Raw genomic sequence first — 27948 nt, 5'->3', positions numbered from 1 at the left:
GTCAAGTGCCCCAATAGGAATTGTGTTTTTTTCCCCAATAGAAAACCGTTCAAATATGGGAGCATGTTGTAAAACCTGGTGAGTACACTTGTGCTCTACAAACACCTTACTTGGATTCCCGTCACTTGAAAACGTCACTTTAGGGAGTATGTACCACACAGTAGTGACATACGTGAAGGTCGGTTCCACATGTAATATTGTTTACACGCTCAAATTTACATTCTGAATGTTTGGAACATGCTTTTAAATTGTTGTATTTTATAATCTTACTTTTCAGCGTAAACACAGTCTGGACTATTACCTGAAAAAGATTTATACATTTCAATAACAGTCATTTTTAAGCAGAGAGCACCGTTACCTTCTGTATAGACTGGAATACATTTTATACAAGATTCCTGCGTGTAGTGCATATTCTCAAACCATGTGCTTTGTTGTGTCAATGTTGAACTGCTTTGTAATGCTTTTGTATGTCGTGACATGTTGATTTAACATTACTAATGTCGTTACTTTCAGCAATGTGTTTGTTGCCATCTAACAATTTCTGTTAATGTTGTGTTGAAACGAACTTTCTGCTGCTTTCCTGCTATCTTAATTTCACTTGTTCTCATCTTAAATGACTATCAACCACTCAAGCACATCAAAAATGACTGGCAGTGTATTTTAAACATTTTTTTTAATTTCTTTTTCAAAACTTTCTAAAAAAATTCTTAATCCATAATCATTCTGTTTCACCTATTTCGTTCATTTATATTCTTTTGACTGTCAGTGGAATTATTGTCTTCCTGTCTCCATATTCAGGTAGTGTCAGTGGCTGAGTATCACCGCAGGATCGATGCTCTAAATACTGAAGAACTGCGCATACTCTGCAGACGTCTCAAGGTGCCCACTTCAGTAGTTACAAGAGTTCTCCAGACACTAGCTCGCCTGCTTTATTTGTTGTGTGATTAACCGGGGCAAGAGCCACACTTGTTGGCTAGTTGTAAGCTACCATACAGTAGTTGAAAAATGGAACAGAAAATTCCTTTGTCGTGAATGATTGTTTTTGGAATATAGCGATTTTTATGCGACCTGCCACCTATCACTTTACAATCGGCTATTTATTAAATTTAAAATTAATTTAGAAAGGAATTTTCTGTCCCCAGTAGCAGTATAATGGTATTCTGATAATCATATTCTAGGTTAAATAGTCCTGCCTAATGTTGTTGCTGCAGATAAATGTTTGGGACAAGATTGTTTTATCTTAGCGCAGCATGTGTACTCGACGTGTCTATTTCGAACGGACACTGTTCACAAAGAGGGGAATCGACATTTTCCCAGGTTGAGTTAGTGCTGGTATCAAGCTAACATGTCGCAATGACAAGGCATGAAATATAGCCATGATAGTTTAATGCGGGTTCATCTTAAACTCGTCTTTTACTCCCACATTGTTACACGAAGGTGCGAAGAAGCTACCAAATAGTTACGTTTATGGGACGTTACATAAAAAAGCGAGTCTTTCTAAAAGACGTCCCTTGTTTAGAGTAAGGGGGGAAGCAAATCTGGATTTTCACAACTTTATAAATGTTTGTAACAACATAGACAGCCATAGTCCACACACAAACTATTTTGTATACGATGCTGTGCCTTTATTAACCTCTTCTAAGAATTGGTGAGGCTTCTCTAGCTAACGATCACATTTCATGTTATATGTTGTTAGTGAGTCTCGTTTACTAGCATCTTTGTTTTGTGCTGGTTCCCATCTGCATGCATGTCATCACGCTGCATCTCATGGTCACCTAGTTGCAGATCTGTAAGACACCGAGCCACAGACACTGGGACCTGCAACCTCAGATACATACTACGACACGAGACATGAGTATAAACCCCGAGGTCGACCCCACTCTCACATGCACCACACTACCAAGAAGACCTGTAAAGGACGAACTTAGCGCTGTGTAAAAATATAACTTGTGTAGAGTTCGACACAGTTGATTAACCGGCTTCAACCTGTGGTGCTCTAGTTTACAACTTTCAGTTTGCAGTATGCAGCGAATGGCATGGGCTCCTAGTCTTCTGTTCGTTATTAATGACACCACCTCTCAAACATTTCCCTTCCTCGTTCCTGCTGTCAGAAGTTGGTGTTGGCAACTCTACTTAAGCAAAGCGGTCATTTGTTTTTCATCACAGTTGCATTCTTTTCAGAAAGATGCTCTTTTTTTGGAACCTTACTATGTGTGCTTAAAGTCTTAATTTTTCCTTCCGTCTATTTATTCTATAGGTGTGTGGTGTCTTCTGTCGGTCTGTTTAGTCTATAGGTGTATGGTGTCTTCTAGTATGACATGTGTCTCTGTTTTTAAAGTCTTTGTATGGAACTAAAACGGTTAAATATCCTTGATGTTAGCATTTGAAAGCTCACTGGAAATCTCTTTTAGGAACATCTGGTGTCAATTTTCTTAAACTTTTTAGGTATCTCCTACCAAACAGCCAAGTTGTCTGAATGGGAAAAACCTATTGTGACCTTACAGGGAGCTTACAAGCCGCCCGTTGCTTACCTTTGAGTGCCTGTCATTCTCATTTGCTGCTGTTGTGTCTGTTCTTCCCCCGGAGCATAGCGTTTTGCCATCCTTTTGATTGGTGGACTTATACCCTTCCACTGCTCACCTTTAGGGAACTATTTTCTTATTTTTGGTTAATCCCTCCATGAGAGTGCATGTGTGTTCTCTCCCTCATGTGCCACTCGTCCACCAAATACCTGCCTCTCACTCCATGTTGATCTCTCAAGTGCTTCCCGTAACCTCTCACGCCTCCAATGCTTTGTGTTGCTCTCTTCCTTTAGTGCTTCTCCCTGCCCCATTGGTGCTCTCCCTTATGTGCTGATCTCTTATATTTCGTCTCCTCATATCCTACTGTTGGTCTCTCCATAAAGTGCTATTCTCCCTATCTTCCTCCGCTGCCCTTATCCACCCACCCTGTCATTTTTGTTTCTATTTTGCGCTTTCACACTAAAAAATAAGCCTGGCTCTGGGTATAGCAGTTAGGTCACAGAAGAACGGACTTGCTAGACTAGAGCAATCTGCTTGGGGTGTAGGGCCTAAGATGTACCTAGATTGATTCTGTGATAGCAGTAATGACAGATACACAGCACTTTCAAAACGATCCGTTTGCCGCAAGAGACCTGTGGTTATACGAAGCAGCCTTTAACACTGGTATATTACAAGGTAATCCCTTTACCACACATCCATTAGCACGCAATGCCTTTACAATGCATTGCCTTTACCACACGTTTTTACTACACATATGCCTTTACTGCGCATGCTTTTACAACAAAATGGTAGGAATATAGTGGAAGGACATATTTAGGGTTTAGGGGTGGCAAAGGTAATTAGGTAGCAAGGTAACGAAATGGGGGTTTGGTGGGTACCCCCAAAATTAAATATTTATTTTTATAATAGTTTTAAAAAATGAGGGGGTTGGGGGAGTTCCCACAATGACAAAAATATATATATATATATATATATATATATATATATATATATATATATATATATATATATATATATATATATATATATATATATATATATATATATATATATATATATATATATATATATATATATAGTGTGTGTAGGGGTTTCACTTGCCTTATGTATAGTTAAGTTGCATCGTGAAGGCATATGTTATGAAGGTGTATGCGTGGTAAAGGCTGTCATAAAATCTTGTTTATCATTGATATGAAATGAAACAGACGACCAGGCAGGAATCGGAGAATTAGATAGCAGCTGAGATCTGTGCCGATTGCAAACAGTGGAGCAAAGAGACTGGAAGAATGTTACAAAGGACTATATAGTAGTCTAAACCGAAAGAATAAGGGGCAGCATTACTAGTTGGCTACAGATAAGGGGAAGAAAATAAACCAGTTTGTGGAGTACTTGTAATCTTGAAAAATTGCTCTTTCAAAGAAAGAGCAAAATCAGAGATGAAGCCTAGGTTGTGCATTGAAGCAATTGATTTCGCGATAGGACTGAGTTCCTTGAAGCATGGACTGGGGTTCCATATATTGGTGTTCTTGCCAAAGATGAGGCTTTCAGTCTTATTGTTGGCTTTTAATGAGTTACTGTTCGTACATGGCGTGTCTTCACACACAAACTCTGTGACCTTGGCTTGGGTGACGGACACATTGTCACCAAAAGTGAATGCAGTCTGGATGTCATTGGGGTAAGCCATGACAGAAATGCCAGATAATCTTCTCATAATAGCTTTTGGGAGCATATAGAGCTGGCGAAGGGTGGAACTGAGGGAGGAACCCTGAGGTACCTCATTTTTTAAATTTTTTTAAAGAAGTTCTTCCTCCTGGTTTTGCTGAGGATGTGTTCAAGAAAGACAGGGTTTAAACCAGGTGGCTCCTGTCATCGCACTATGTCGGTTACAGACCCACACCTCGTGTGTCTGTGGTGTCTTGAGCGCGACAACAACTCCCAAGCCATGCTCAGGCTGCTGGGCCAAGGCACCGAAGGTTTTGAGGGAGCGGTCCCTGCAGCTACTAACAGCCCAGTAGGCGACGCCGTGTTGCGCCACTGTTTGGAGATCTCTGTCCTGATCGAGAGGGAGGTTGCGGGAGCTCTCCAGGAGCCCCAAGTCATCTTCCTACATTCCAGGTACTTGGGACATTCGGAGAAGAAGCATAAGAAGTAGATGTGCGCTTTTGACTTCCCCATATCCTTCGGCTGACGGAATGAAAGACCATTGACATTCAAGCGACTCTTTTCTTTGAAATCGTTGCCAGGGCCTACTTCAAGCCTCCCAGCTTTTCCAGGAGCCGGAGGAACCCCCACTCAGGTAAAAGAATGTTACAAGGCCATGCACCAAGTATTTGAGTAGCCCAGCCCTTCGGGCCCCACAGGATTGGAGGGAGTCATCGTATTCCGCGCTGGCAGCAGCCTTCCTACTCCTCCAATGGGCTCCCATGGATCCAGACTAGTGCCAGTCGTGCTACTGTGACCTTCCATGCTGCCAGTCCCAACTGCCCTGGCAGCACCACCCCCATTCTGATACCTGACGACACAGAGCCACGTCGACCGATGCCGGCTCTGACAGGGCCCCTGCGTCTTGGATCGGAGCCTGAGCCCTATTCTGAAGGGCTAGGCCTTGGGGAAGAATGGAATGGGTCACTGCACCCTTTAGAATACCAGTTAGAAGGTCAGGATATGGACTGGTGTGAAGACCTCCTTGATGCCAGTGGTCTGGATACATCCCTAAATACTGGTATGCTTTCTCTCCCTACCATGGCCACGGAGGAGGGAGCATCATATTCAGTGGTGGTGAAGAGGGCAGCTGAAGTTCTGGATCTCGTGTTGCCCTCAGTTGCAGTCATGACTAACAGCTTGTGGGGAGTGCTACAGCCAGAAGCTTCTGAACTCCCTGCTCCCTTTCAGTGAAGCACCAACAGATGTCCTACTTGGAACGTGAACCAAGCCCATCTCAGAGGCTCCTGTGAACCGGACAATTGCCCACGCCCTGCACCTGGGTACCCGATCTTCCTCGCCCAACACCCCACCCCTGAGAGCTTAGTGGTCTGCATTCCAAGGAGTGTTCCCTGCCGCAACCTGGACAGGGAATCCAAGAGGCGGATAGATTGTGGAAGAAGCCTTGCCTTGAATTGTGGTCGGTGAAAATCACATGCTTATTGGGCCGCTACTCCAACACTCTGTGGGACATGGTTTCGCAAGTCCTGCCACAGGTCCCGGCGGAGGCACCATTAGGTGTGGTTTGGACACGACCAGCTTGCTGGGCAGAGCGGTTTGGTCAGCGGTGGCACTTAGACGCCACGCCTGGCTGAGAACATCTGGCTTTTCAGGGGTTGTCCAGGCTTCCCTTATGGACATGCCCTTGGATGGCAACCTTCTCTTCGGAGACCAGAAAGACTTTGCTCTGGAGTACTTTAAAGACTCGCAGGCTAGGGCCAAGTCCTTGGGCCGCGCAGTGTCCCCGTGTCATCCTCAGTCTGCCTATTGCCCCTTTCGTGGTTAAGGAAGGGGCTTTCAACCGCAGCAACCCTATTCCAGCCACTGACTCACGCAAGCTTCCCAGACTGTGCAGGGGCGAGGATGCGGTTCATACCAATCCCGTGGGACAGGTAGCCAGATGTTTGTCATAACCACCAATCCCACTGCAGTCGCAGCCTCTCAGCCCTCCTAACCTTGCCTTACAAGATCATGGGCGTCCAGTTGGTGACAGAATCAGCCATCATCTCCGTCAGTGACAGTCCATAACATTGGGCTGGTGGGTTTTACAGTTTATTCAAAGGGGCCCCTCCCTTCCCTTTGAATCTGCCCCTCCCTCTCACGATCGGCTGACAGAGGATCATTTGTCCTTGCTCCACAAGGAAGTCCCGGCTCTCTTGGCCAAGGATGCCATAGAGAGGATTCCGGTGTCAGAAGTAGGCAGTTGTTGCGATTCCCGCTACTTTCCGATTCCCAAAAAGAAAAAAGGGCTTGGCCCTATCTTAGATCTAAAAACCCTCAACCTCTTCCTCAAAAAGGAAAAGTTCAAGATGCTCACATTGGCACAGTTTTTGTCTGTCCTGGACCCAGGAAACTGGATGGTAGCATTGGACTTAGAGGACGCCTATTTTGACATCCCCGTCCTTCTTGCCAATCGGCATAACCTGCGGTTTATGGTAGGTCACGAGCTCTTTCAATTATTCATGCTCCCTTTTGGCCTTACCAGCGCCCCTCGGGTGTTCCCCAAGGTGATGGTGGTGGTCGCAACTCACTTCTGGAGGTCAGGGGTGCCATTCTTTCCATACCTCGACGACTGGCTGTTGAGGGTGGGCTTGTCCCAGGTTATCATCTCCCACCTCTAGACTATGGCTAACCTCCTGCATTCTTTGGGTTTCACGATCAACTTGCCAAAGTCACACACAACTCTGATGTATCTCTTCGGAGCGGTTCTGGACACAGTACAGTTTTGGGTTTATCCTCCTGAGTAGCGAGTCCGGGATATTGAGGCTATGGTACCGATGTTTTAGTCTTAAACTTGGAATTCAGTGGGAGTGACTGAGGCTGCTGGGCCTCAAGGCCTCCTGCTGATCCTCCTGCTTGTGACGTATGCCAGATGGCATATGCGGGCTCTGCAGTGGGACCTGAAGTTCCAATGGGCGCAGAACCAGAGACGCTTCTCCAACATGGTCCCAATCTCCAAGGAAACTCTAAAAGACCTGCAGTGGTGGCTAACAAACTGCAATTGGGTCAGGGGCAGAACACTCTCCCTTCTCCACCCAGATCTCACAGTAGTGTCAGATACGTCAGTTCTGGGATGGGGCGGCCATTTGGGAGAGCTGGAGATCAAAGAAATCGGATCTCTTTCAGAATCCGGATTCCACATAAACCAGCTGGAGCTCCGAGCGATTCGACTGGCTGTGAAAGTTTTTCTACCATCCATCAAGGTAAGGCTGGTGCAGGTGTTCACAAACAACTCCACCGTCATGTGGTACTGCAACAAACAGGGCGGTGTGCTGTTGTGGACCCTGTTTCAAGAGGCCCTTCTTCTCTGGAAATGGGCGGAAAGGGCATATCCCTGGTGGTTTAACACTTTCATGTTCTCTAAACGCCAGAGCAGACAAACTCAGCCCTCGATGCCTAGCAGATCATGAATAGCATCTCCATTCAAAGGTGGCGCATGTTCTCTTTCAGCAGCGGGGAGAGCCAAATTTAAATCTGTTTGCCTCCGTCAAGAGCACCCAATGTCAACAGTTTTACGCACTAGAGTTTCAAAGGCGGCTCTCGCTCAGAGATGCTTTTTGTCTTGAGTGGAGCTCAGGCCTCCTGTATGCTTTTCCACCCACACCACTTCTGCCCAGAGTTCTCCAGAAGATTAGGAACAACCAGGCTCAAGTCATTCTTGTGGTGCCAGAATGAGCACAAAGAGTCTGGTATCCCGAGCTTCTCAGTATGAGCATCGATTCGCTGATCAGGCTGCCCCTTTGGGAGGATCTTATGTTGGAGCAGCAGAGGAGGGTTCTCCACCCGAACTTATTACCTCCATGCCTTTTTCCATGGGGATTGAGCAGCGACAGTTGACAGCTTTCGACCTTCCTCCCGACATCCGCAGTGTTAATCTGCAGCCAGGCATCCCTCCACCAAAACAGAATGCGCCTTCTGGTGCGGGAAATTTGTACTATATTGTACAGAAAGGTCTATTGATTCTCTTTCAGCTTCCCATTCTGATTTCCTTTTTATTCTTGCCCTTACCCAGCAGGGCTCTTGGTACTCTAAAGGGTTACCCCTCTGTCCTGTCTGCCTTTTTACGGCTGCCTAACCAACCCTCTTTAAGTCCCCTATTGTAAATAGGTTTCTTAAAGGTCTTGTAAATATGTTTTTCCCCTTCTCCTTTCATTATGCCTCATGGGACCTTAATTTGGTTCTCATGTTCATCATCTGTGCTCCTTTCAAGCCTCTTCATAATTATCCCCTCTGGCTGCTCACCATCAAAACCTCATTTCTCTTTGCAGTAACATCTGCCCGAAGAGTGAGTGAGCTGCAGTCTTTATCATCCAAGCGTCCATTCCTGTCCGTTTTTCCAGACAAACTGGTGCTTTGCACTAAGGCCTTTTTCTTGCCGAAAGTGGTAACATTATTCCATGGGGCCAAGCTGTCACCTTGCCCACTTTCTGTGCTCTTCCACGTCCCTCAAAAGAAGAGGAACGACTCCACCGTCTGGACCCAAAACAAAAAGCTGTGTTCTACTTTCATCGCACACGAGTTCCGGGTGGATGACCGACTCTTCTTTGGGTATGTTGGAGTGAAGAAGGGTCAGGCGGTGCCGAAACTAATCATTTTGCACTCTTTATTAAAATCTTCTATGCACTGGCCAGAAACAGCCCCCTGAGGGCTCATTCCACCAGAGCTAAAGCTGCGACCACTGCTTTAACATGTGGAGTCCCTGTCCTGAACATCTGCCTGGCAGCACAGTGGACGTCCTTGCACACGTTCACAAAACATTACTGCCTGGACAGTCCGGTCCGCAGGGATAAGCATTTCGCCAGTTTGGTCCTGCAGGACTTTCTAGTTTATAATCTGTCCTCATCCCACCTCCGGGGACAGTATTGCTTGGGTATCTATTCACGGGTAACAAATGTGTGGCTATATGTATATAAGATGAACAAGTTACTTACCTTTGATAACGCATTATCTGATTAAGACCGTATCTAGCCGCAGATTCCTTATCGACCCACCCATCCTCCCTGTTCTGCGGACAGACGTCTAGGGTTAGGAATGATTCCTTTCAGGGCCCTAGTTTGAACACAGCAGTGTAAGTGCACTTAATGACTTCACGCTTCTGGCATGGAAAGTCTCTGACGTCAGCGCACTGAGGTGGCGCCTATATAGGAGACATGGACGTCACGTCTGGTGTAGCCAGCCCGCTGTGCGGAGCTGATCGACACCACCTACCGGCACGCAGGGATACTGCTCACACAAAAAAAACGTCTGGATCCAGTTCGATGCCTGGGATATTCAAAGGCAAGGAATCGGCCGCTAGATAGTGTCTCTACCAGATAATGCATTATCGAAAGTAAGTAACTTGTTCTTCACTATATAATGGACAGAGTTCAGCACAGTAGCCTAGAATTAAAATGTAATGTGCAGTTCACTATATTGTTGATTATTGGTGTTGTATGATTTCACTCCATGGCAGTGTTAGAGGGACTTGTCAGATAGACTTAATCTAGATTGATGGAGTAGTACCTACAGGTGTAGCATGGAACTCTGATGGACTTAAAATTTACCACACCTGAGTTCAGCTAAAAATATTCTGTTTCTTTAGACCCCATAACATTCACTGTGAAACGTAACCTTGTCAAGAGTTTTAGCAACTATTTTGTGGAAGGATGCAAGTTGCAGCGACCCTAAGAAATTTGTAGGGCCACATCTATTTCAAGGGTTACAGGTGAACCCAGCATGGTGTGATAGGGGCAGCTTTTCATTTGTTCGTCATTCCTTTAGAGACTTCTTGCTCCGTTAATAATATCAATAGTTTAAGCAGTTAAATACCCAGCATCACTTTCAGATGTTCAAGAAGGGCTTGTAGCCCCCAATTCTTAGGGCATACTTTTAACCATAAGGTGATACCATATCAGTACAATATTTAAAGATTTTCCTTCCTTTTACAGATGGATTGTCATGGGTACCATTTGGTCGTTCACGTAGAACGTCACCTTAATTTTGCAATTGCTAATTTTTCAGTTTTGAATAGAGATGCCCTTAATTTAATTAGAATGTTCTAGTTTTCTTAGGAAAGGAATTGAAATCCTAGAAAAATAACTGGGATAGTGAGAAACATTTTACGTGCACATACTCATAGTGTACACTGCAGAAGTAATGATGGCACCTGAGCTGCAAAGCTCATGCACGTAGTATACAGACAAGATGTTCGGTGCTCATAGTGTTTCTATTCTAGGTTGATCACAGGCCAAGGAGAGTTATATCCGTGCTACTGTTAACCACTTTATTTTTGGGAGTTTTCCGTTTTTATGTTTGGAAATACAGAAAGACATTCTATGCAGCAACATCTGTACAGAACATTCGTTTTGATATAATAAAATGCCCTATCATCTTGAAATGAGAAGAAGCATGATAAACAGCACTTTTACAGTTTTCACGGCAAAATTGTTTGTTCTGTTTGCCCAGATTGTTGTCATCAGATAGCTAGAGTCCTCACTTAGTGCGCAAAATAGGAGTACCGTAGAATCTAGGGGGCGAAACACACCTGTGAATTTAATTTGTGCTATAAGTTCTTTTTGATGTGACTGAATCTGTTCATAAGACCACCATATATAGGCCGTATTGCTTGTGATGCTAAAACCTGTCATCAGAGCACTTACCAGAATAACCAAACATCACGCCCAGTCTTTAAGTAAAATACCAACTAGTTAGTATTTTGGATGAATTTTCTTTGTGCCGGGTACAGGTTTATGAGTTAACTGTTCTAGCCGATAAGGTTTTCAAAACTGAATAAGGGATTTCAGTGCCTAGTTGTCTTTCCCACTTAGTCATTTAGCAATGGTTCTGATATGGTCATACATTATTTATGTGGTAATAGATGCCATAGATTCCTTTCTTTTAACTGTCTATGTTTGGACAGTGACTCAGTTGGTGTCTTGTCCCTGCTCACTGCTTCTTTCAGTGATCTTGTTCTTACACAATGCCAGAATTGCGTCAAGTGGTATTCTTCTGTGTGTTTGAGACCAAGCTTCTGTAGGCAGGTTGTCCTGCTGAGCAATTTGACTGCCTTAAGCAGCTTACCTAGTCGAGGCAGACTGTGAGTGTTCCTTTACCCCAGCTGTGCTTCCTGTATGACAGGCCTAAAGTCTGGATTGTGAATTAGTAGTGTCGGTGGGAAGAGGAACTTTATGACTCGTATGTCATGGCAGAAAGTAAGGTGGTTCCTTCTTGTGGGGCTTGCTATAATGTATTTTAGTGGAATGGGGATTGGTTTTGTTCTACGAGGACCCACAGCTGAATATGCAAGGGAGTAATCCAGTCTAGAATGAGACATGTCTGTACTGCTTCTAAATAATTTCCAGTGTTTGGGAAACCTAGGCCACCCTCTGGTGGATCTGAAGAAAGTTGGTTTGGAATTCTACCCAGAGCTAATGACAATGGTTATACAAATTGAAATTGTTCCTCCCATCACCTTTTATGTTTTTGATGGCTGTTGGTGAGCCATTTTGTTCATAATTAGGTTTCTTCCTGTAACTCAACTGGTGTTTCCAGGCATTACATATTAAGAATCTCTCTGGCATCATTTGACAGTCTTACTAAGTGTTGTGTATTCTTCAAGTTGAAGGAAAAGCAACATAGAAAACACCACTGGTAGAGTTTTTACTCAAGGTGCACGTTTACTGTGATATCCTTAATATCTTTCTACTTTGCAAATGTGGAGAAAGAAACGTCTTGAAACAAAGCGTTGTTATCTCTTGCTAACGTGATTGTGTCTCATCTGCAGGCTGCCATGATGATGTCGTCTTTAATTTTTTTAAGTAGTGAACATGAATCAAGGCCTCTTGACCCAGCTGTTTAGGTCTAGCCTAGAGCCAGCGCGAATGCGCTGCTCTGCAAGACTTGTTGTGGAGTAGCGAATAGAAGCCCTGCCCACTCTCCGCCCATATGTGCCATTGGCTTGTGTCATTGTCTGTCCTAAATGCTGGTTTCGGATTCGAAAATAAGCTTTTTAGTCCCTCCTTAGTACCTCCTCCTCTTCATTTTATCACCTCCCATGGCGATTGGCCCCTTTACTTCAATTATTACACTGTAAGTGTTATTTAGACTGAGCACTATTTTCTTTATTCAGTTTCTCTTACTGCAGGCACAACATCCTTTGGTGCCTTCTTTACCCCCCCCTTCCCGTTGTCGTGCCTTGTTTACCCCCCTCCCTCCTGTTGTCTGTGCCTTCTCCCTCCCTGTCCCCAGCCCGCTGTCCGTGCCTTCTTCCTCCCCGTATCCCTTGCGCACCCGCCTGCCCACAGGTTGTCCGTGATGCCTTGCAATTGCAATGCAATAGGTCTCGCCTTCGCACGAGTTTGAGCTATTGGCATCGTAAATGACAATGCCTTTTATTTATGTTTTGGTTTTTGAAACATAAATCAAACGCATTGTCGTTTACAATGCCAATAGCTTAAACTCGCGTAAATACGAGGCCTATTGCATTGCAAATGTTTGTTTCATTGCTGGAATGAGGAAAACCGAGTTTGTTCAATCTAACAAGATTTCTTTTGTCATCTGGAAGCTGTAGCAGATTCCAAAACAGAGCCTGTACATGGCTTACCAGTTCAGAATTGGATTCTTTACTATTGATATGCCATATCCGAGTTTTGTTTTGAGAATGGTTCTCGTAGTCTGCTAGCTTTTCTGGTAATGTACCTGGGTGGTCCACCCTGACTTCCAGTTCATGTCGTTTGTGGGCTTGTTAAACAGTGAATGGTTCAATATTGTCAATTCTGGCCTCTTCCCTAAAGGAGTGGGTGGTCTAAATTAGCTAGGACCTTCAGAAAATCTTGGCACAAAGACCTGTTGTCTTTTTTAAAATTCGGAAGTAATGCCTGGTTGAGATTATTTATCCGATTGTGATGAGCTCTGTAAATTCAGGGTATCTGATTTATCTGTTTTCCATGGATTTAGCATTTCTTCTACAGATTGTGATTTCTGAGTTTTATTTATTTTTTTTTTTTTTGAAAACCTTTATTTCGAAATTCAGGACACAGCTATTCAGCCGACAGCCCGAAGGTTCGGCAGCATTGCAAGTTAGATACAGTAATGCGTCCCGGATACAGTACGAAGAGTAACGCAAAGGTCCAATTTTAAATAAACACAGAAAAAACACACAACAACCCCCAGCAAGGCAGAACATTGAAATCCCATGGCGAAAGCCCCCAGGGGAGGCGGGACCCCACTCATCTACTAATTATAAGACTGTGTGCGGAGGAAGAAGGGGAACAGCAGAGGCTCAGACCGGTGATTTCTGAGTTTTAATATGGGTCAGGGTCCTATGTGTGTCTAAGGTAAATCTAGCAATTAGGAGAGTTCAAATGTATTAATTCACTGGCTCTAAGACACACGTTCAGGACTCCTAGAGGCTGCCTGATACCCACAGTTCTATCATGGGCCCAGCCTGTACACATCCACTCAGTTTTTTCGCTTTAAGCAATTCTCACTAGGCACCCTATTTATCTCCGTTTAGCACTTGGGCTGCACCTGTACCCAGTTTGTACTAAGAATCCATCACTGCAGTTGCCGTGCATATGTGTGCCCTAGCCTAGTCCCCATTTGGCATTCCCAGGTTTTCTCCTATAATTCTGTACTTTATACATTTCTTCCATTTTCTCTTCTTTTTATTTCCCTTTCTTCTGCCACCTCGCTCCATGACCACTTTGGCACCCCTCTACTCCGACCTGGGCCACTCAAGGTCGTCTTGACCTTCTATTGCTGCTCCTGTAGCTGCCTTCTTACCATGAATCTACTCGCAATCTTTCTCCACCCTAACCACTTCTCTTTTGAGATCCATTATAGAAGAGGAGAGAAAGTCGGCTGCTCAAAGCCTGGTCAGCAGCCTATTCTCTTCTGGTCCTGGATGGGAGGCCACTCCTCTCTAGTTCTGCTTTACAGTGCCAACCATCTTGGATTCTGACAGTCGAAGAGAATTTTACCATCCCTGCACCTGCTTCCATCTTTATCAGTGCACGATTGCCTGTTAAGTACATGCAGATGTGAAATTCTCATTAATGTATAAAGGTTCATGTTGTGAGTCCCAGGCCAGGCTCGGACCCCAGAAGGAACTCGTCTTTCCTCTGCCTACTTCCCCTTTCCATATCATTTTGGCACCAGCCAGTGAACCCTATTTGGTGACTTATAGGACTATATGGCGTCCCCAGATATTCATGGGATTTGCCCTTTCTGACTGGTTATTTTGTTTGAAACTTTCAAATTTTTATGCTTGCTGGTTGGCAGAGCAAAGAGGATGCAGTGTATTGTGCATCTACGTGTGTACTGTAAGGATTCTGTGTCTTCATATGCTGTCTATAGTCAAGGCTGGAAGCTTGCCCAATACAATGTCAATTTGAAATTAGGACATGTCCTTACAAGCCAGAGCTAATTCCGCTGTAGCCATTAGGTTTCCTGTGATCGGATATAATGTACTGAAATCTGATCTTTACTGTATAACATTTTAGATATATTGAGCAGGCTTCCATTTTCAGATCTCAAGTTTTAAATACTTGAAGGTCATTTCGCTCAGCCTTTCTGCTTCCAGTATCCCATTTCGAGACTACTTTGAAATGGTTGCACCCTTTATAATAAAAAGAAACGTACAACTTTATAACTCCAGCTGCTATTTTGAAACAACACAGTCCACAGACTAAAAAGCAATGAAGGCATAAAACTCCAGGGATTCCCCAGGTATATTCATCTGGAATATTGGATTAAACACACGAAGGGCTACTACCATATCTCCTGTTGGCAAAAAACAAGAGCATACACTTTTAATGTGGCACCACAGCTGCATTATTCGCAGTAACACTTAGACGCAATTCCACATGAGACCGTAAAAATACAAATGTTTTATCTGAACATTTCCTATTGTTTCGTGAGTTTTTAAAACCCGATTGTTTTTCTCCTCACACCCCCTTCCTTATAAGGCGGTTCTTTAATTCGCTATCTTTTCTGCAATGATCTTCATCTTCTTATTCAAAATTTCCCCACCCGTGCACGCTGCAGGCAATTTTAATTTCATGGCCTGTTTTCTATTGCATCCCAGTTTGAATATGGTTATGTTGATGAGACATGTAATCGATCATTCATATCATCCCCTCTAACTTTTCTCTTTCGGGCTGTAGAGGCATGTCTTGTATCTCCTAATGAGGTTAATAAGATTACTTGTGTAAAACTTGCACCATAGTGATGGCTTTTTTTAGGAAGGTTTGCCTTGAACTTGACGCACTATTCTTAGATAGGCTTAACCAGTAAATTAGACGGTAGCAAAACAAGTTCTTTCTGATGGCTATGCTTTTTTTCTAGCCCCTCAATCACTTCTTACTTCAGACTATTTTACTGAAGATTAGAACACTTCATAGCTGCAAATACATTAACTCATTCGACCGTCCAATCTGCATTCTCAGCATGCTTTAATTCTCTTCTTGCATTCTTCACCCCTCAATGCATGGCTTTCTCCGTATTTAGATTGAGTCATAGTTGCAGTCACTTAGACAATTTTTAAGGTTATATTAAATATTTTTTACTTTCAACTGCCACGATCTTCCTATGCAACTTTGTTGAGTTTTTGATCAGTCAAGAAAACGCTACAGGTTTTCCTGCACTTGTGGATTCCACTTGCCAAGTTCAAAACTAATTCCTCCAACATTTTAAAGGGAAACTCCCACAAAATAAGAAGACCGAACCCCTTCTCCACTGTTTTCACAACCTCCGTGAGATACCTTTTTCAGTTTTGTCCAGTCATAGGTAGAAGAATCTATCCTTAGATGTTACACAGCCTTGTTCGTGTGTATGATGAGACTCCCTCCACCCTACCCAAGTGTAAGTCTAAAGAGCGTAGAACACCAGATGCATTAGTGGGGCAGAATATCTCTTGCCTACATTCCTTTGCCCCCTGAATTAGTCCAGGACCAGCCCGCCACTCTCATCCTACTCAATCATTTCAGGGGCTGGCGGAGACTGCCAGTGGAAGGCTTGTTCTCTTGCAATTTCTAAATTCGTTTTAAAAATATAATCCTGTAGACACTGTGCAAATGTCGGGGACGATTTCGTTTTTCATGTCTTTCTAGGTCCTCATTAAATGCTACCACTGTTAAAGCAAGGACTTTCTGCATGGTTGTTGTTTCCCTACACTTTTTATTAATATTTTGTTGTCATGCCAGTGGGAATATTTTTATCTTGTCTATTTTTGTTCGCATCCAATAGTAAACATGCGCAGAACCACTCTCACGCCTCTAGACGATAGTTATTTTCCATTTTCTGCAATATGCTCAAATAACGTTGTGACTAGTCTAGTGTAAATTGCTGTTTTGTCTGTTGCTGCGCTTAAGTTACTAGTAATTGTTGAATAGCACTGCAGAAAAGGATTTTTTTTTATCGGTGCCTGCACAGAAAAATGCACAACAGAGAAAATATATCCATTTTCACGTGCGTCCTAAATAAAACATATCATGTTGTACACACAATTAGCTTGGCTCCAGCACTAATTCATGCCACGACTCGTATTCTATCCCAAAAGCTGCAGTAAATGCAAATATAGTACTCTGAAGTGAATGTTTAAGTAGCTGAAAATGAGTGGATGGGTACGCAAATTCTTTGATGTTTTACATTTGCCTGTGGATTCAGTATTTGCTAAAGAGGATGTAAAAGGCTTGATTTATACTGATTGTTCAGTGGCAATGTATGTGAAAACACTATTTATGTATTTTTAGAAAATTCCAGAATTGGTAAAATAAATGGTAACTATATATTTTATTTGGGGTTACCTTTGGTGAGGTACTTTTGCATTCTTATTCATGATTTCAAATAGTTTATCATACATTTGAATTGCTATGCGCTATAGGTAAACTGCTGAAAGCACATGAGACATTTAATACGAACACACATTTTCTTTTTTTTTTAAAATAATGTAAGAATAGACCTGAAACGCTACGTTTCTTTGCTGTTATACATTTTACAACTCTTCGCCTTTTGCAAATACAACGAAAATTGCTTTCACAACATTCCTCATGTATGACTTCCCTACTGCAAATGGTTACCTTAACTATAACGTTTTAAAATAACATCTGTTAGTGATAGTTTTGGTGAGCAATCATGAATTTTATCAAAAGATCAGCAATGTGTATTTTTTCTATGAACTGGTCTGGTTAGTCATTTTAAAGCGTAATTTTCAGGACGTTAGTTTATTTAGGACATGCTATTAGCATAATCGCATATAAATACCGTTGCTCAAATTTGGTATATTTCATTTGATGTCCATGTATTACAAAATTACCCCCACAGCTCAAATTAAAAATGCTTTTGCAATATATGTTGTAATGTCATTTACAAACCTGTATTGTACTCCTTTATTCTAAGCGTTCTTGTTCCCTTACAATGCAGGAATATTTCATAATACTGATAATTCTAAAATATTTTGCTATCTAATTAAAAAAAAAAATGTTTTAGCCTTTTTTTTATTTTATTTTAAGGAACTTTACCAGTGTAGATTCTCAGAATGATTTATGTTTCCTAATAGGCAGAGGCCACAGTTCTCAGCAAAACATGCTCTGTATACAATATCCTGAAGATTAACGATTTTGAAGGTCCCAAACAGGTTTATTTTTCTGACAATACAATGGAGACTTGAAAATGATATTACTGTAGCGAAAGGAGACTCTGCACAGGTAGAGCTAGAGACTCTTCCGCTTACCCGGAATTAATTTTCCAAAAAGTCTAATTCCTTGTTTGTTAAATCTGTAGATTATCCACTCCACTTTATTGCTACAACCTAGTTTAATGCTGTTTTGGAGTTGTTTTACATTAGAGCAAGCACTTTTTAGCTGTAACCATGTATAAGAAGAGCCACCAACTGTGGTTTCTTTTTGATAATTGTTACCTCAATTCTTTTCTTTTTTGAGGCAGATCTCTACCATTCTCTGGTCAACCACTCTTCCACTTCTTCCAAATGCTATTTGTAAACCTTATCAGACAGAGAAAAAACGTAGTCCGGTATATGTCATAATTACATGTTTTATTCATCATGTAAAAATACTCACTACAAATCCTAGACTCAGGTTGATAAAGGTAATTTGTGTCATCTGTTATACAACTCAGTTCCTCTTTTCTTACAGGAATACCTTAGCATATTTAAACATTCATCCCAAAAAAGTTTTAAAATAAATAAAAAAAAATCTTTGGTAAACATATTAAGTACTTAATTTATATTGATAATTCCCTTAATCGTGTTCTTTCCTCCACTACCTCCTTTATTGTTCAAGGTGCCCATGAGCACAGCAAATCTACCTCCCGCTCCTTACATCAGACTATTTTGTATGTACCTAGCTGCCTGTCTTTTCTGTATATACCCTACATCTCCTCAGTCATGAAGGTTTGTCAAACCAGGTCTAAGTAAATAAAAATACATAAATAAAAAAGTGACTTTTTCTGATAGCATGGACTTACTTCTCTTCCCCTTTTCCGGTGTAGTGGTCCTATAAATCATTTTGTTTCCAATGACCTGCTTCCTGCAATAAAAACAATATCTTCCCTCTGCCCCCTTGAAGCACACCTAAATTAGTGATTCTTTAGATTCCTTAACAAAAAAAACATAAATCTGGGGCAGACATACTTGTTCAAGAACTGCTCTGACTGGACTAATAAGAGTCAAAAATAAAGCCTAGTCCTCTCAAAAGATAGGCTCTCCTTTCCGTTCTGACTTTCTAAAAAGCAACCTTATGTGAGTAATGTCCATTGTTCTTTATTCACCCTCTAACCCAGTAGCTAATGTATAAATCTGAAAAGATAGTAGTCAGCCATAGCGGGGTCCATCATTAAATGCTGTGTCCACAGATGCACAATATAGCAAGAGGTTCCCACCCTTACAGATGAAGTTGCTGGGACCCTATTCCGTACCAGATTTTGCTTCGTGTCAGTATTTTCTTAAAGCTACTGTCATTGGGGTAATTATTTGGCAAATTATTTGGCAGTGTACCCAACCACACAGGTTTGAATATAATATCCTTGCAAAAATTTTTCTCATTCCGAATACCTCTGAGAAAAAGCTGCATCTTTTACGTTTTAGCACATTTTTAAAAATTAGTTTTAAATTATCTGTTAGGAAGGATTTTTCTTTTGTTGACTGTGTTCTTAACCTAGAGACCTAGGAGCTATATTACCTTATCTTCCATTTGGTTTCTACCTTCTGAAGGACTCCCAGAAGATGTTTAGTTATAGGTATAAAACCGGGTGCAACTTGTTTCTCCTGTAGTGAAAGATGATCACACAATTAGCATTTTCATTAAATCTTTTCTAATTTGGGCTGTCATTTATTTCTTATTCCTTTTTCTCCGTTTACCATTTTTTATTAAGGCAGTGCTAATATATCAGGCTATTTGTACTTCTTTAAGTGACATCATATAACAGAGATATGAATTTTTAAAGATTAGTCACTTTTTAGTGCTTAGAAACTAACCGTGCCACTTTTGGTCATTTTGTTGCCTCTGACAGGGACACATTCACATTTAGTAATTGTTCTGGAGGATCTCTCACCAGTCTTGTGCAGCCCCCTCCAGCCGCTGGATCCTGTAATAACTCCTTCATGAAGTTCTTCTTGCGGGTCCCAAAGTGTCCCACACACAATCCAAGGGTCTGGAATCTCCAAGAGGGTCTTTGAAAGTGTGAGACTTCAATTCCCACAATCTACTTGGACAAAACCCTTACAAATTCACTGGTGGTACTCCAGGCTGGGAATTCTTTGTGGTGGTGGTCCAGATGAGCTCTGTTAACCTGTAGCTTCCAGGGAGTCCACTCTTTACTCCTTTTGAAGCAGATTTGATCCACAGTGCTGTCGTTTCAGATGGTGCAAAAGGCGCAATCTTCAGAGTGCAGGCCTGGTGAATGCACTTCAGCGTGTGCCATTCTGATTGTCTTAGGTTTCAAAAGCAGATCTGAGAGGCACTGCCCCTCTCAGATACTTATTCAGTGTTCTCTGGGGTCAAGTAGGAGGGCACTCCTGTCTAATGAGGTGATGAGCAACACCCCAGAGCATGACCACTTCCTCCAAAGTGTCAAACTACCCTGCCCTATTCTATACTAGGGACTTAAAGGAAGTTTCTACCCCTCTTCCCTATATGTATGAGGGCCATCTGAAAGAGACACGTTAGTGATAGATTCCTTACCTTAGAATATACCCAGACGTCAGACTGGATCCGGAAAGTTTTGCTAGAAGTACCCCTGCGCGTCAGTAGGTGGCATCGTGTGGCTCCGCGTCTGTCGCTGGCATCGTAAGCGCCAAGATGACGTCACGGAGACTACTTGGGCACCACCCATGCGCGCTGACGTCAGTTCTTTCTTTTTCCGCATCCGCGAGCGCAGATCCGGATTGAGCATGCACCTTAGTCACTTTTTGACTACTCTTTTGAGACTTTTGTCTCCCCTTTTTTCTCCTAGTGCACGTAGGGATGCCTGGATTTCAGTCCTGTTGGGCCTGCCATTGCAATATGTCGGTGGCGGACCCCCACGATGTTTGCCTCTACTGCCTGGAGACCGTCCTGCCGGGACTGTCGGACCATGGCCCGAAGGCCTTGAGGGAGCGGCGCCGGAAGCTGCTGGAGGCCCGGCACTCGTCCCATCATCGCTCCAGGTACAGGGACTGTTCCTGGGACCGCTCGCGGGGTAGCAGTCGTCGCTCCTTGGGCTCCCAATTCTTCGCCCTCGGATTCCGGTAAGCAACGACATAAAAAGAAGTCGAAGAAACGTGTTCGCTCTCCGACATTTTCCCGGCGGTCCTCGGATGCGGACGAGGGGGACAGAGGCTCCGCCCCTGCGGCTCCTTTGGTGCCTGGGAGTCCTGCAGCCTACCCGCCTTACCCGGGTCCGTCAGGGACTCCCGAACTGGTGCAAGAATTTCTTGCCACCATAGACCGCCTTTTTAGGCCTCAGGCTCCCGCAGGTGTGCCTTCGGGCCCGCGGTCCGGTGTCTAGATCTTGTTGGGCCGTCGGCGTATCCAGCTTCGGCGCCACAGGATCCTACGCCGTTGGCTCCGGCACCACGAGGTCCGGCGCTGCCGGTTCCGGTCCCAGCGCCACCCTCGACTCCGCCTCCGGTGCCGCAGTGGGTGCTGTTTGTTCCGCCCTTACCCCAGTTCCAGGACCATTTTGTTCCTTCCTGGGATCCGCATTGCGCCACCCGGCGCCGTTTCCGACGCAGTTTGTTCCTTCTCTGGCTCTACCACCGCAGCCGGTTCCTCCTGCAAATGAGGTGGAGGATGACGGGGAGGGGTCCAAGGACCCTCTTGCCCATCAGTGTGACTCCGAGCAGGACTGGGCGGACGATCAGGAGGATGCCGGTGACTTCTATGTCTCTTCTGACCCGGGGTTTGCCTCTCCTCCGCCTACAATGGAGGAGGGCGCTTCCTATACGATGGTGCTCTGTCGGGCTGCTGAGGTCCTGAACCTCGATCTTCCTACGGTGACCCTCAAAACTAACCTCCTCACTGAGGTGCTCCAGACGGCGTCTACTTCGTCCAAGCCACTGCTTCCCTTCAACGATGCCCTCACCGACGTCCTGTTGGGCACTTGGTCGCAGCCGGCCACGGGGGCACCTGTGGATAAGAATGTCGCTAGATGTCACCGTCCGGCACCTGGTGACCCCACGTTTCTGACCACTCATCCCACACCGGAGTCTGGTCATCTAGGCCTTGACATCGCAGAGTGCCTTTCCCACGGCTCCGACGGATAAGAACTCTAAGAAGCTGGAACAGTTTGGTAAGCGGTTTTTCTCGTCGGCCAGCTTGGGGCTGCGGTCAGTGAACACCGCCTGCTTGTTGGGCCTCTATTCCCACGCGATGTGGGATACAGTGGCTCAGGTGTTACCTCAGTGTCCTGAGGAGGTCCATGCTGTGCTTTCCCAGGCAGTTGCTGAGGGTAAGGATGCGACTAAGTTCGGCATTCGGTGTGGTTTGGACACCGCTGACTCGTTGGGCAGGGTGATTTCTACGACTGTGGCGCTGCGTCGCCACGCCTGGTTGCGATCCACTGGGTTCTCGCCTGACGTTCAGAGTTCGCTCATGGACATGCCCTTTGATGGCACTCGCCTGTTTGGCAATAAGGCCAACAGTGCACTGGAGCGCTTTAAGGACTCTCAGGCCACGGCCAAATCCTTGGGTCTTTCCACGAAGAGCCCAGCCACTCCTGGGTTTCGTTCCTTTCGTGGCCAAGGCAGGGGCACCCAGGCACGTTCCTTCAGCAAGCCTGTGCAAAACCAGCCTCAGCGCGGCCGCGGCTTCCGCAGGGGCGGCTCTGGGAATCAGCATGGGGGGCAGTCCGTCTCCGCCCCCGCTGCTTCTACCTCCAAACCTTCCTAATCCGAGCTTTGTGGAGCAACCCAGGTGGCAGGATTCGCCATCACCTCCCCCACTGGCACGCTGTCACATCGGACAAGTGGGTGTTACAGATCATCCGCAAGTGTTACTCCCTTCCCTTTCAGTCCACCCCTCCAGCCATGCCACCTGGGTACCACCGCATGTCGGGGGAACACTTGACGACTCTCCAGCAGGAAGTTGCGGCCCTCTTGGCCAAGGGGGTCATAGAGTGCGTTCCTGGGCCAGAAGTAGGGAGTGGTTGTTATTCCCACTACTTTCTGGTCCCCAAGAAGGACAAAAGGGGATCTGCGTCCCATCTTGGACCTCCAGAACGTCAACCGCTGCCTTCGGAAGGAGAAGTTCAAAATGCTGACTCTGGCTCAGGTCTTGGCTGCCCTCGACCCTGGAGACTGTGGTAGCGTTGGACTTGCAGGACGCATATTTTCACATCCCCGTCCTGCCGGCCCACCGGTGTTACCTGCGGTTCACGGTCGGCCAGGAGCATTTTAGGTTTGCCGTGCTCCCCCTCAGCCTTACCAGCGCCACTCTGGTGTTTACGAAAGTGATGGCAGTGGTCGCGGCTCATCTGCGCAGGTCAGGGGTGTCAGTCTTCCCTTACCTCGACGACTGGTTGTTGAAGGCGGGCTCGCCCCAGGCAGTCGTCAACCAACTTCAGACTACGACCGACCTCCTGCATTTGCTGGGGTTCTCCATCAACGTGCCGAAGTCGCACCTGAGTCCCTCTCGGACGCTTCCCTTTGTTGGAGCGGTTCTGGATTTGACGCTGTTTCGGGTTTATCCTCCCGAGCAGCGAGTCCGGGATATTCAGGCTTTGATTCTGATCTTTCAGCCTCTGTCCCGGGTTTCAGTCAGGATGACCCTCCGGCTCTTGGGCCTGATGGCCTTCTGCATCCTGCTAGTGCAACATGCCAGATGGCATATGCGGGCTCAGCAGTGGGACCTGAAGTTCCAGTGGGCGCAGCATCAGGGCAACCTGTCCGATCATGTCCAGATCTCGGAGGGCACTGCACGACAATTGCAGTGGTGGCTCAGAAATCGCGATTGGGTCAGTGGCAGATCCCTCTCCCTTCCCAAACCGGAGCACACAGTGGTGACGGATGCGTCCCTCCAGGGATGGGAAGGCCACTTGGGAGAGGCGGAGATCAGAGGACTCTGGTCCCCGGCGGAGTCGGCTCCATATCAACCTTTTGGAGCTTCGGGCGATTCGACTTGCACTGAAGGCATTCCTTCCCTCGGTCCGGAGAAGTGTAGTTCAGGTGTTCACGGACAACACCACCGCCATGTGGTATTGCAACAAACTGGGCGGGATGGGGTCCTGGACCCTATGTCAGGAGGCTCTGCGCCTCTGGACATGGTTGGAACATCAAGGCATTACCTTGGTGGTTCAAAACCTGGCAGGTTCTCTGAACGCCAGGGCGGACGAACTCAGCCGCCGGTGCTTGATAGATCACGAATGGCGTCTGCACTCGGATGTGGCGCAAGGTCTCTTTCTGCAGTGGGGAGAGCCTTGGTTAGATCTATTCGCCACTGAAGAGAACGCGCAATGTCATCAGTTCTGCGCGTTGGAATTTCCAAGGCGACGCTTTTCGTTGTGAGTGGAGTTGCGGTCTGCTGTACACCTTTATGCCTATACCACTTCTGCCCAGAGTGCTGAAGAAGATTCGGCGTGACCGGGCCCAAGTCATCCTTGGGGCTCCGGATAGGGCACGAAGATACTGGTATCCTGAGCTGCTCAGCACGGCGATCGATCCCCGACCCGTCTGCCTCTTCGGGAGGATCTTCTGTCGCAGCAGCAAGGGACGGTCCTCCACCCGAACCTGTTCAGCCTCCACCTCCATGCGTGGAGATTGAGCGGTGACAGTTGACAGCTTTCGATCTTAATCCCCAAGTCTGTGATATCATTCTGTCAGCCAGGCGTTCCTCCACTAAAACGGTGTACACCTGCAGGTGGATCAGTTTTGTGGCATGGTGCACAGCTAAGGCTCTGGATCCCCTTTCTGCCCCTCTTTCCTAAGTCCTCCTGTTCCTTCTTTCTTTGGCCCAGCAGGGCTCTGCTCTGGGCACTATCAAAGGTTATCTTTCGGCCATCTCCGCCTTTCTAAGGCTTCCAGATCAGCCTTCTCTCTTTAAGGCCCCGGTTGTTAACCGTTTCCTGAAAGGCATTACGCACACGTTTCCTTCTATGCCATTCATTATGCCTTAGTGGGACTTCAATCTGGTCTTGACCTATCTGATTTGAGCCCCTTCATACCTGTCCTTTACGTCTTCTTACTCTCAAGACGGCTTTCCTGGTAGCTATCACCTCTGCCAGAAGAGTGAGTGAGCTCCAGGCTCTTTCTTCTAAGCCTCCTTTCTATTCATCCGGACAAGGTGGTTTTAAGGACCCGTCCTTTTTTTTGCCAAAGGTTGTCACGCCCTTCCATATCGGGCAGACCATCACCTTGCCCACCTTCTTTCCGCCTCCGCATCCTTTGAAAGAGGAGTAGACGCTCCACTGTTTGGACCCAAAACGTGCGCTCTTGCTCTAGCTGAAGCGCGCACAGCAGCTCCGGGTGGATGACCAGCTCTTTGTTGGCTACGTGGGCGCCAAAAAAGGTCGGGCCGTGCACAAGCAAACCATCTCTCGGTGGGTCGTTCTGTGCATTAAGGCATGTTACTCGTTGGCTAAGAAGGAGCCTCCTGTGGGGTTGCGTGCCCATTCTACCAGGGCGACGGCAGCCACTACTGCCTTGGGACGCGGCGTCCCCTTGCAGGACATTTGTCAGGCAGCTACGTGGGCCTCGCTGCACACGTTTACCAAGCATTACTGCCTTGACAGTCCGGTCCGGAGAGACTGCTTCTTTGGCCGTTCTGTTCTCCGTGACTTTCTGGTGTAATCTATTCGCACCGGGGTTGGTGTTGCTGGGGTATCTATTCTAAGGTAAGGAATCTATCACGAACGTGTCTCTTTCAGATGCACAAGTTACTACTTGTGTAACAATATATCTGTAAGAGACATTAGTGATAGATTCCTTGCCGCCCTACCCTTCCTCCCCGTTCTGCAAACTGATTCCTAGGGTTAAGGTCATCCCTATCCAGGCCCTAGTTTCATGGCACCGTTGGTCAGTTTCTTGCATGGCTCTGTGTTCCTGGCGCGGAAAGTCGTGTACAGAACTGACGTCCGCATGCATGGGTGGCGCCTAAGTAGTCTCTGTGACGTCATTTTGGCGCTTACGACACCAGCGACTGACGCGTAGCCGCAAAACGCCACCTACTGACACGCAGGGGTACTGCTTGCAAAACTTTCTGGATCCAGTCTGATGCCTGGGGATATTCAAATGTAAGGAATCTATCACTAACTAATGTCTCTTACAGCTATATCGTTACACTAGTAGTAACTTGTGCATATAGGGCAGGTCATGCAAATCACAGGGGTAGCCTAACCCATAGTGTATCCTAGTGTATGTAGGTGTTTTCACTGTATTCTACGCGTCTTCAGCATAGCCCTGGGCCTGGTTATGTAGAGCCCAGGGTCAGTTAGAATCAGTTAACACCAGTACCAGTCAGAAAAAGGTGGGGGCAACCAGGACACAGAGTGACTTGCAACAGTGTGTAAAACCCTGCATCCTGTGGCAGGCACCCCATGGTGCCTGCCACACAGGCAGGGTGTTACGGTGGGGGGTTACTTAGGTACCCCCTCGACCACCAACTGTAGCGGCAGAGGCAAGGGGGCCCTGCTAGGGGGACCCAAAGTCGCTTTCCGACATCCTTTCTGTGTCGGACCGGCTGGCACAGAAAGGCTGTGGGAAACAGACATCGTAATCCAAAAGGCAAAAATGCCCTCGATAGGGGATTATGGTGCGGCTCCAACTGGCACGAAGACTCTAAGAACCAGTCGGAACCAAATAGGAATGACCGGCTGGTTTACGTTCCGACCGCCGACATCATAATTGGGCGGTTGGACTGCAACCCTACCGTTTCGGTCGGAAAGCCTCCGGCCGCGGTCGGAAAGCATCCGACTAGTGGTCTGAGGCTTTCTGACTGACACTGTAATTGGCCCCTAAGTGCCTCCTTTTCAGTTACTATCATTCTGGACCCCTCCAAGCCGTCTAGGTTATTTTCAAGTGCCTTCTTGACATGGAGTAAATCCATACACAAAGACATAGTAATAGTGTATGCAGGAAGTATACGATAGGATATGTGGACGGTATAGGTCTGAGGTAGATACAGTAGGGTGTTGCGAAAGTGGGTGGAGTTGAGGCACAGATTTTCACCCGAGGTATAGGTAGTGATGCTCAGATTTATTTGGAGAGTGCGGGGAAGCAACAGGACAGTCAGAAGACTTAGAGGTGAGGGTTTAGGTATTTATTGACAAGAAGAAGTTTAAGTTTCTTCCTGAAGTGATGGAATGATTGTCACACTCTATGTATGTTTTTTAAATACACACTACAGCCTTCATTTAACTCTCCATACATAGGTGCATTTTAAACACCTTTTACAGTAGAAGTTAAAAGCCTAACGTGGAGTTGTACTTCAATGCACAGCTGCTTTACTACAGTTTTGCAGTAGTAAAGTGTGCAGAGTCCTAAAGCCAGCAAAATAAGACGAGAATAAATGGGAAGACCTCAACACGAATAGGGTCATTTCTCACACATACGTTCAGTAGTCTTTGATAGTTGTGAACCCAAGGATGTCTTCTGCGTCCTGACCTTAAAATGGTTTTTATTAATTGACATAAATTATGCATCTCACCTTGTATGGTTGGATTTGTAGTTGCCTGCTTACACAGAAGCTAATGGAACATCTGTGTCAAATCCCCTAGCCCTTCTTCCCACCCTTTTTAAAAGTCCCCCAGCCAAGAACGATGACCCGCTCTCCTACCCCAACCAAAACATAAGGACTCGTTACCTTTCTCCTCCTTCCCCTAACTCTTTGTCCCAGCCCTGGACCAGTACGATGCCAAGCGCGAGGGCAATCAGCAAGAGCCTAATTCAAGTTTCAGGTAAAGCGAAAGCACTTTATATAGCTTGCTATTCGATGTGGTTTGCTATTACAGTAGACTTATGCTTCTTTTAGTACATAACAGTAACTGCACATCTTGGAGGCCTGATGCAGAATATATTTCTTAAAAACTATTTCCACTTAAACTTGAAACGTTTCCACTTCAAATTTATTCAGGTCTCTAAGTTGTCCATCAGCGTTAAACACAGTCTATTAGGTCTTCAATTCAAAACACACTATCGTTTTTTATGATACTGTTGTGGTTCTACCAGCAATATGATTTGGTGACTGAGATGAATAATTTACACTTGCATGTCATGTTGCATTTTAGCCTTCATGGATCAAATGTCTGCTAGCTTCAG

At 45.5% G+C, this 27948-nt stretch overlaps 1 protein-coding gene across 9 annotated transcripts in view; it reads left to right on the top strand.

The window, feature by feature from the left end:
• The window catches only part of OXR1 (oxidation resistance 1), a 1797650-nt gene that overhangs the window by 1620964 nt on the left and 148738 nt on the right, over positions 1 to 27948 (top strand). For 5 of the 9 annotated variants that reach the window (XM_085605101.1, XM_085605099.1, XM_085605106.1 and 2 more), the window contains one exon: positions 799 to 879. The exons of the other annotated variants lie outside the window; for them this stretch is intronic. In XM_085605101.1, the coding sequence (XP_085461227.1) occupies positions 799 to 879 (81 nt within the window). The remainder of the gene's footprint in view (positions 1 to 798; positions 880 to 27948) is intronic. 9 annotated transcript variants of the gene reach the window in all.

This window comes from Triturus cristatus, chromosome 5_1 (assembly GCF_964204655.1).
Source record: "Triturus cristatus chromosome 5_1, aTriCri1.1, whole genome shotgun sequence".
Lineage (NCBI taxonomy): Eukaryota > Metazoa > Chordata > Amphibia > Caudata > Salamandridae > Triturus > Triturus cristatus.
This window is presented reverse-complemented; position numbering and strand designations above follow the sequence as displayed.